The sequence below is a fragment of the Peromyscus leucopus genome, chromosome 9 (assembly GCF_004664715.2).
Source record: "Peromyscus leucopus breed LL Stock chromosome 9, UCI_PerLeu_2.1, whole genome shotgun sequence".
NCBI lineage: Eukaryota > Metazoa > Chordata > Mammalia > Rodentia > Cricetidae > Peromyscus > Peromyscus leucopus.
This window is the reverse complement of record NC_051070.1, coordinates 78,564,731-78,575,527: the sequence shown is the minus strand read 5'-3', so window position 1 is coordinate 78,575,527 and position 10,797 is coordinate 78,564,731. Positions and strand designations below refer to the sequence as shown.

General features: G+C 42.4%; 1 protein-coding gene across 2 annotated transcripts in view; it reads right to left on the bottom strand.

The window, feature by feature from the left end:
* Positions 1–416: 416 nt before the first annotated feature.
* Positions 417–10,797, bottom strand: part of Txndc16 (thioredoxin domain containing 16) — a 91,614-nt gene continuing 81,233 nt past the window's right edge. For both annotated transcript variants that reach the window (XM_028873622.2, XM_028873620.2), the window contains exon 21: positions 417–1,626. In XM_028873622.2, the coding sequence (XP_028729455.1) occupies positions 1,361–1,626 (266 nt within the window). In that variant the 3' untranslated portion in view covers positions 417–1,360. The remainder of the gene's footprint in view (positions 1,627–10,797) is intronic.

The following is a 10,797-nucleotide window of genomic DNA, read 5'->3' as shown; positions in this document are numbered from 1 at the left end:
AAGTTGCACACACACACTTAAAAGGCACACATATGTACACAAAAGGAGAGGTACAATAAAATGCATGTGTATGTGTAAATACAGAGATGCACAAACAGATTTACATATATTCCAAGTCCTTTTGTGGAGACTTTCATTGCTTCTTGGAGGTTTTATAAAAATTGGGGCTGGAGAAATGGTTCAGCAGGTAAGAGCACTGGCTGTTCTTGCAGAGGACCCTGGTTTGGTTCCCAGCATCAATCAACAATGGCAACTCACAACTATCTATAACTCCAGTCCCCGGGGATCCAATGCCCTCTGGGCAACACACAGGCATACACGTACTACAAACACTCATACACATAAAATACAAACAAATAAATCCTTAAGAAATTAATTTATAATAATCAAGGTAATAAGACAGCCACTCATTTTTTTTAAATATTTATTTATTTTATGTATACGAGTGACCTGTCTTCACATACACCAGAAGAGGAAATCAGATCCCATAACAGATTGTGAGCCACCATGTGGATACTGGGAATTGAACTCAGGACCTCTGGAAGAACAGCCAACGCTCTTAACCACTGAAACATTTCTCCAGCCCCCAGCCACTCATTTTTAATGTAACATAGAAGACACTGAGATCCCATTGTGCTAAGTGGACACAGGACTAGGAAGCCTTGGCACTCCTGACATTACGGGAAAGACAATTCTTTGATGGGGGAAGCTCTCCAATGTAGGGTGCTTAGGAGCACCCCAACCTCTGTACAATGATGTCAGTAGTATCCCTAAGTCATGGTAGTGAAACTGTCTCTTGATGTTGACAAACATCCTAGGGGCAGAACTGGAAAGTACTGGTTTCCATGACGACAAGAAAATAAATACAACTGCCAGCTATGATTACACTGTAGAGTCAATGGTGATGCAGTAGAGCTACATTCCAGTTTTGATTCACATACACATCATGGCTAGAACTAGGTGAATTATACTGGTGTTTGTCTGACAGTGAGCGACCCAATACAACAGTCACATACCACCTGTGACAAATAAGCCCCAGAAACTTGGCTCTCTTCAGTGAGGGATGGCATTAAGTACAAAAAAGCACTGTATTTTGAAGAATTCATATAGAAAAAGTAAATCTCTCAGCATCTTTATATTAATTAAGCTGTCTGGGTGTACTTACTGGATGAAATACATTTTAAACCAATTTTACCTGCTCATTTTATGAAGTGTAGCTACTAAGAAACTGTACATATGTGATTTGTATTGCAATCCATTGAATGGCACATGTCTAGACATGACATGATTTAGTATTATTCCTTAACAGACTCCACCTTGAGCTTCTCGGGCCCCAGAGAGGCCAGCCCGAGAGGTCCGATCATAACTCCTTGTGCAGCTGCGGAGGCTCGTCCGCTTCTTTCGGCCAGCTACTCTTGTTCCAGCGCTTTATCCTGAGCGTTTCAACCGGCTCTCTTCTGGCTGTTGGTTTCCCTCCCTGTGGCTGCTCAGCACTCTCCCGCACCTCTGCTTCATTCATACACTCCGGAACTTTCTTTGCAGGAGCTTGAGATGTAGGAGCATCCATCATACTTAGAAAATCAAAAGCTGGAAGAGGAGGCTTCCATTCCTGAGCCGATAAAATTGCTGGAAGGAAAAGACAACAATTTTATCGTATTAACGATTAACAGAGATGAAATCACCGTAAGAATATAGCTACAAAGTGTTTTATTTTGAAATGCATATTTGTAGGAAGGTCTTACTAGCCATCCCCATTTACATTTTTGGTTATATAAGGAGGGTATATAGATACTTTCCAGGATGCATGCAGAGGCCAGAGGAGAAGTCCATTGTCTTTATTGCTTTTGAACTTATTTTTTTAAGACAGTCTCTCACTGAATGTGGTTTGCCATTTTGGCCAGCCAGCAAGCTCCCAGGATCTGCCTGTTTCCATCCCTCAGTACTGCGGTTACAGACACAGCAGCCATGCTCGACTCTTGTGGGCGCTGGGATCTGAACTCAGACCTCTGGCTTTCACAACAAGTGCTGAAGCATCTCCTCAGCCTCTAGTTTCATATTTTAGCATTATATTCATACTCTGCTTATTTTTCTACGGTGGTTAAGTGTTAATAAGAACAACAACAAAAAAAAAAAAAAAACCTTATTGCCAGCTAACCTTGTTGGGGATTTCAAAACCAGTAAGATTACAGACAGAAAAGTACAAGTTAAAATAACAAGTTTCTTGCTTCCCTCTCCAGTCTTTTTTTTTTAAAAAAATCTGTTTTATTGTTCAAGATAAGTAAATAGCTGAGCAGTGATGGCACATGCCTTTAATCCCAGTACTTGGGAGGCAGAGGCAGGTGGATCTCTGAGTTTGAGGCCTGGTCTACAGAGTGAGATCCAGGACAGCCAGGGCTACACAGAGAAATCATCTCAAAAACAAAAACAAACGAAGTAAATCTAGCATTCACCACTGCACTTGAGCAGCTACACATCACAGAAAGACATGCAGCTACTGTCACCTGCCCCATGAGAGACTGATTGGGATATAAAATCTGCCACCAATCACTAAATCAATGTGAAAGATGCAGTGTCAAATCAAAGGGCTGGGCTAGGTAACTAGAGTTGGACACAATAGGACCATGCTAGAACATTCCAAAAATCACTGAAACAAATGTCAAACTGTAAACGTCTGACTTGATTAAACAGACAAGAATGAGGCTCAACATGAAGAACTTCAGATTTCATGCAGTTAGAGCATGTCTTACTTTGTGGGTTTGTTTGTTTTTTTTGTTTGTTTGTTTTTGTTCTGTTTTGTTGTTGTTGTTGTTATTATAGCATAATAGCTGAGTTTGGGTCATTTACAAAGAAAAGTTTATCTGGGCTCATGGTTCTAGAGTCTGGGAAGTTCAAGGTCAGGGGACAGCATCTGGAGAGAGCCCCAGATTGCTTCAATTTAACTGTGGAAGCAGAGGGGAGTGGGTGGATGTAGAAAAGAAAGGCGGCTCCGTTCCTAGAGGAGCTAATCTATTCCCCAATGAAAGGCATTGATCCATTCACGGGGGCTCTCCCTTAGAACCCAAGGCCACTTACTAGGGCCCACCTTCCAACACGGCCAAGAGCTGATCAAATTTCCCTTTGTGTTTCAAAGTAGACAAACCATAGCAAGAGAGGTATACTATGATTAAAACTAGTTATAGTTAAATTGAAGAGTCAGGCATGGTGGTGCAAACCTTTAATCCCAGCACTCAGGAGGCAGAGGCAAGCAGATCCCTGTGAGTTTGAGGCCAGTCTGGTCTACAGAGGGAGTTCCAGGACAGCCAGGGCTACACAGAGAAACCGTGTCTCCAAAAATTACAAAAAAAAAAAAAAAAAAAAAAAAAAAAAAAAAAAAAAAAAGCTTTAAGAAAAAATAATTTATAAAATTGATCAGAAGAAAACAGTCACGTGTAAAGCAGTAGTTCAGGGCTGGAGAGACGGCTCAATGGTTAAGAGCACTTGCTGCTCCTCCAGAGGACCCGGGTTCTAGTTCCCAGTACCCATACTGGATAGCTTACAACTGCTGCTAACTCCAGTTCCAGGGAACCCAACCCGTCTTCTGACTTCTGAGGGCTCCCGCATGCACATAGTGCACACAATGTACACTCAGCTGTGCACACCCTTACACACAGTTGTAACAGGACCCCAGACTTAGCAGGCCCTGAGACCTTAGCACAGTTGACTCCATGATGGAAGTACCATTCAGGCTATAAAACTCAGCATGTGGACAGCACCACCTGCCAAAACCAAAACAAAGACCTAATCCATCCAAGTCCACAGTTCTGGGAAAGTCTCTGAAGGTACTAACCCTGCGTTTTGACTTCCTGTAGTTCCACTTCAGGCTGATTGTTGTTGTTAACTGAAGTATGTCAACCCAGGACATGGTTTCTGTGCTTAAAAGCTCACCCTGAGAAAGGCTCAGGGCTACACTGGGATTCCAAACACTCATTGCAGTTACTGGCCAGCTAATAAAGACTTTCTATTGACTTAAACCCATGTCTGAGCAGTCTTCTCTGATGGATACCCCACACAAAGTAATAATTAAGAAATCATCCATATATACAATCCATCACATCCATTTAGTAGACTAATGTCTTAAAGTTGTAGATTAAACCCTTAAAATTACAAACATCACCCGCTCCAGTCTTGTCCTCCTAAAAAGCATCCTGTCTTAATTTTATTTATTTTATGAGACAGAGATGGTCTCACAGTGTAGTTTTGGCTGTTCTGGAACTCGCTATGTAGAACAGGATGGCCTCAAGCTCAGAGATCTACCTGCCTCTACTTCCCAAGTGCTGGGATTAAAGGTGTGCACCATCACACCTGGCCTTCTATTCTGTTTTTAAACATTTTTTTTTAAATGTGTGTGTGTGCATTTGGCTAGTTTTATGTCAACTTGGCATAAGCTAAAGTCATCTGAGGGGAGGGAAGCTCAATTAAGAGAATGTCTCCATAAGACTGGGCTTTAGGCAAGCTTTTGAGGCATTTTCTTAATTAGTGATTAGCCCTCCATGGCCTCATGGCAGCCCTGCCTCTGGGTTCCTGCCGTGCTGACTTCCTTTAATTATGGACTATGATGTGGAAGTGTAAGACAAACCCTTTCCTCCCCAAGCTGTGTTTGGTCCTGGTGTTTATCACAGCAAAAGAAATCCTAAGACTGTGTGTGTGTGTGTGTGTGTGTGTGTGTGTGTGTGTGTGTGTGTGTGCGCGCGCGCGCGCGCGCGCAATGGAGGCCAGAAGTAAACTATGGTGTCTGTAATATCTTCTTCAATGACTCCCCTTATCTTTTAATCATGGTCTCTAGAGCTCACTGACCAAGCAAGCATGCTCATCTCTGCCTCCTCAGCAATGGGATTACAGGGTTTCTCTGTGTAGTTTTGGTGCCTGTCCTGGATCTTGCCCTGTAGACCAGGCTGGCCTCGAACTCACAGAGATCTGCCTGGCTCTGCCTCCCGAGTGCTGCGATTAAAGGCATGTGTCACCGCTGCCAGGGTTTTTGTTTGTTTGTTTTCCAAATGTGAGTGCTAGAGATCAAACTCAGCCTTGCACTGCCATTACCAAGTGAACGATCTCCCTGGCTCTGAAAAGTAACTATTTCTATGAATCATTCCAGAAAAAACTACTTTGGAACATATTTAACATTGTTACTCATACAAGCAATGCCTTAATCTTGAAACATGTTCTGTTTTTAAGTCAATATCTTTTCCTCACACTTTATGAAAACAAGTCCATTTTTTAAAGTTAATTATAGACAAATAATCATTTTAAAGTGCCATGGCATCAACTGAACTATAAATACACAGTGATTAGATAATTTCCCTTAAATGAGTGCCATGCAGTGAATCTTCACATTATTTTAAAACACTGGTCACGATATGCGGAGAATGACAGACTTTGGAGAACTTAGCCCTCAATGGGATGCTTTATCAAATTCCTCCCCTTGATGCTCACTAATCTATGCAGAGGAGGAGGCAGAAAGATGTACAAGCCAGAGGGGAGAGACGACTCCAGGAAATAGCATCTTCCAGACACAACAGGCCTGATACGCATATGAACTCACAGATACTGGGACAACTTGCAGAAGTCTGCATGAGTCCAAACCAGACAAACAGAGAAGGGAATGTGGATGCAAAGTTCTACCATAGGCAAGAAGCTATTTGCAATAGACACTCCTGGAGAGGGAAGATCAGTTTCTCCAACAGAGCGTCACTGGGTATTATCAACCACACTCCAGGGCAGGCTCATGCCCAGGAGTGGGTGTCCAAAACAAAGTGGACTCCATGGTTTTCTGTTGTTGTTGCTGTTGTTGTTTGTTTTGTGCGTGTTTTGTTTTGGTATTTTTTAGTTTTTCAGTCTGTTTTGATTTTCATTTTGTTGTTTTTGTTGTTTCTTGGTTGGATGGATTTGTCTTAGTTTTTTTAGAAAGTTAACATGAAGTTAGGTGTGTAGGGAGTTGGAAGGATCTGGGAAAGGTTGAAGGAAAAAGTATGACTCTCTACAGCTGGCAATGTTCACTTAAATGTTTATGAAAGTATCTTTAAGGAAAGTCTAGTTTAAAGGAAAGAAAAATGCAATTTTTAAAGGACAACCACTGGAACTTGACATTTCAATGCTGCTAATTATTTGCTGAGGGAAATATAGAAAGGTCTTAATGTTTTCAATGAAAACAAATCTGTTCTTTGATCGTGTGGCTGATACATTATTCATGAAATTATTAGCGACATAAAGAACAGTAGCAAACACTTCTTGAACCTTTATTATATGCCGGGCATTACTTGCTCAATCTTTAAAGTAACAGAAGCACCATAATGTTCCCATGGCATTGAAAAGCTGGTCAGGGCAGAGAGAGGCTGGGTAACTGGACAAACTTGCATACCAACTCCCAGTAAGAATGGCCAGGGCCATAATCTCAACTGTGGTGTGGGCCACTTCCACTGTATTCCTAGAATGTCACTACAACCTTGGCCCAGCTTCTGACCCTCTCTCAAAACACGCTTAGCAGAGACCTGTCTAATTAAGGGTGTCCAGTCTGGCTAGCACAGAGGGACACAACACACAGGGGCTTGCCCTTAAGTCTTATAAGGAGTAACTTAAGAACAGAAGCAGACACTCAGAAATGATGGAGACCCTCAGTGGGTGCAGTGCTGAAGGCATTAAAAACTGCACAGAAGGGATACCAGACTCTCAGAGAACTCTGAGAAGGACTGTGATTCTTTCAGAATTACTAGCAACAGTTGTGGGAACAGAATCAAAGTTCTCAGAATGTCCTTTCCAGGAAGAACTTAACATGGATTAATGCTTCAAGTTTACAGGTTACAAAGCTCCTAAACATATTGCCTTACTTGATTGTTAAAGTAACTTTGTGATGTATCTGAGTAGGAACTGTTTATCTCTTTGCATAGCAGAAGAAAAACCCAACACTAAGCATGGAAACTGGGTCATGAGCTCAAGGCTGTGTTTTGGGTTTGTTTTTTTTTATTCACTTTACATACCAACCACAGATCCCCCTCTCATCCCCCCTCCTGTTCCCCTCTCCTGGGTTCTCTCCTCTATCCCTTCCTCCAACAGAGTAAGTTCTCCCATGAGGGGACAGCTAAGCCTGGTACATTCAGTTGAGACAGGACCAAGTCCCTCCCCACTTTATCAGGGGTGAGCAAGGTATCTGACCAAATGTAATGGGATCCAGAAAGCCAGCTCGTGCACCAGGGATAGATCCTGATCCCACTGCCAGGGGCCCCTCAAACAGACCCATCTACATTAACTGTCTCCCATATGCAGAGGGTCTAGTCTGGTCCCACGCAGGTTCCACAGCTGCTGGTCTAAAGTTTGTGAGTTCCAAAGAGCTTGGTTCAGTTGTCTCTGTAGATCTCCCCATCATGGTCTTGACACCCCCACCCCCTGCTCATGTGATCTCTCTTCCCTCTCTTCGGCTGGACTCCCGGAGTTCAGCCTGGCGCACAATTGTGGATCTCTGCATCTGCTTCTATCAGTTACTGGATGAAGGCTCTATGATGACAGTTAGGGTATTCACCAATCTGATTACCAGGTAGACAGTTCAGGCACCCTCACCACTATTGCTAGTAGTCCAATCTGGGGTCGTCCTTGTGGATTCCTAGGAACTTCCCTAGCACCAGGTTTCTCCTTTACGCCATAATGTCTCCCTCTATCAAGATATAAAGCAAATCAGACTACAACCCACAGCTCCAGAGAAGCTAGGACACAAGGAGGACCCTAAGAGAGAGACGCATGGATCACCTTGGGAAGGGGAAACAGAGGAGATCCCTGGATGAGTAAACTAGGGGTGGGGGGTGGGGACAGTGGAGGGGAGGGGAGGGGGGATGAAAACATAAGGGAATGGGACAGTCAGCTGTGAGAGGGATGGAGTAGGGAGCAATGAAAGAGCCATCAAGGCTGTGTTTTGAGCGTCCACCGTTTCTAAAGCAGAGCTATTTGAGATGTACCCATCTCTACTTGAAGAGTCCATAGGGCTTGCCCCTGAGAGCCAAGTGGCAACATTCACATGACCCTGTAAGGAGGCAGTGTAGACAAGACAAGCATCTGGAGAGTGCAGGAGCTGGAGATGAAAGGGTGCACCCTCACATGTAAGAAAGGACCAGGACCATGGGAGACCTCAATTTGGGGGATGTGGGGATGTGGGGTAGCTTGGGAAAGAGGGCTGGGGGGGAGGAGGGAGGAGGGGGGGTCTGTGGATAGCATGAGGAGTGAGTAGAAAATTTCTTAATAAAGAAAAATAAAATTAAAAAAATTTTCATTTGGGGGGCTGCTATACAGGGGAGCAGAGGATATGGAGGGACTGGGAGGTGAGCAGAACTGGGGTACATGATATAAAATTCCTGAAGATTCAATAAAGAAATTATGTTAAATATAAAAAAAGAAGAAGAAGAAGAAGAAGAAAAAGAAAGGACCAGGAGCCTCCTTCCACATTAGGACTGACACTAAACAGTAAAGGTAGGTAATTTTCGCAGTTTCTAGGAAAATATTACAGCCAATGAACTGCCTCAAAAAGTAAAACAAAAGTATCATCAAGCTATCATTCTAAAGGGATACAGGATAGCCAAAACAATTTTTAAAAAATGGAATTAAATGTCCCAATTTTAAAAAAAAAAAAACTACTCCAAAGCTACATTAATAGTGTGGTATGACCACAGACAGGGACATGTAAATTATTTCATTATTATTATAGCATTATTCGTAACAGTCAAAAACTGAAGGCACCCTATAACACGATGAACATACACACAATGTAGCATCTTCATGTGGTGAAATATTATCTGCCCATAAACAGCAATAACTGTTGATCCATGCTATAGTATGATTATTCTTTGTAAACTGTACCCCCAGGAAATGGAGTCAGACATAAACACCCACATATGGCAGTATTCATTAGTACTACAGATTAAATATTAAAGCTAGAATGGCTTGTGGATGCTAGACTGTGACAATATCTATATCCCGTGCTCAATGCAGCATTATTCATAGCTGTCATGATCTGAAGATGATCTGTGTCCGTCAAAAGATAAAGGGATAACAAATGGTTAGTGTACACAATGGAATGCTATTCATTCTTTAAATAGAAAGAAATCATGTCATCTGTGACAGTGTGGATGAACTCTGAGGGCATCACACTTAGCCAATGACTCCAGGTATAGAGAGACAAATACAACAAGACCTCACTTAAATGTAAAAATCTAAAAGAACCAAACTCATCAACATAAAAAAGCCAGAAGTCACAGAGCAGGGGAAACTACAAATGAGGAGATGTTGGCCAAAGAGCACAAAACTTGTTAGACAGAGAACGTGTTCTGGAACTCTGCTGTAGAGTAGGGGCTGCAGTAAATAGTACACTACACAAACATGAAAGTTCCTAACAGTAGACTTTTCTCTTTTTTGCATGTATATATGCATGTACTGTGCAAGACTGTGTTTGCATATATGTGAGTATGTATGCAGGCACATGTGCACATTTGTGTGCACATGAGGACCATAGGTTGACCTCAGGTGTCTTCCTGAATCATCGTCTACCTTAAATATTGAGGTAGGGTCTCTTGCTTGAACCCAGAACTTGGCAGTTAGTCTAGCTAACCAGCATGCTCTAGGGATCCCCTGCCTCCACCTCCTGCATGCTGGGGTTTCAGGCAGGCAGCCTCACCCACCCAGCATTTCTGTAGGTGTTGTGGATCCAGACTCCTGTCCTCAAGCCTGTTTTACCCGGTAAGCCATCTCTCTAGCCCAAACAGTGATTTTTAAATGATCTCATCACACACACACAAAAAGATAAGTACATGAGGTAACAAATGTTAATTAGATTGATTTAATCATTCCATAATAATGTATGTATCAAAATATCATGCATATCATAAATACAAAGATTTCCATTTGTCAATTTTTAAAAATTGTCTCTGGGACTGGGGAGAGTGCTCAATGGTCAGAGTCCCTTTGGACCAACATCAAAGTTGGACAGACCTGGTGACTACCTATAATCCCAACACTCACAAGGCAGAGGAAGGGAATCCTAAAGCAAGCTGGCTAGAGTAGTCAGAATTAGTAAGCTCTGGTTCAGGGAGAGATCCCACCTCAATAAATGAAGTGGAGAGCAGCTGAGGAAGACATCGAATGTCAACTTCAGGCCTCCACAAGCAGAGGCATTCACACACATTTGAACATGCATGTATATACATGCACACACACCACACACATAGGCACATGCAAAAACGAAAGCTGTGGCCCCACAGCAGAGATCCAGGTTGGAATTCACACTTCTGCATTTACTGGTTAACTGTGACTTAAACTAGTTGTTGAGCACTTCTATGGATACACTTCATATGACTGTCAGGAGAATTAAATGATGATGGATCGATGTCATACACACCTAGTAAGCATTCAATGATGTTAGCCACTATTATTATTAAACTTCATAGAGTGGTGTTTCTATGAGCAGTACCTACACCTCATCAACTTCCCATGAGGAGTAGAGAAGTAGACAGTAAAACTCACTCTTGTTAGCTGTCATGACAGTTAATCTAGTCAACAGAAGAGTGTGTGCTCATGGAGGCATGTTCAGTCTGAAATAAACGTTTTCAGAATACTCAGGATCAGAGTTTTATATAATACTGTACTATTCATACATGACTCACTTCCTATTAAACTATATATTTTCTTACAGCTATAGAAAGACAAGATTGGGGGCTGAAGAGATGGCTCAGTGGTTAAGAGCATTGGTAGCTCTTCCAGAGGTCCTGAGTTTCAATTCCCAGCAAC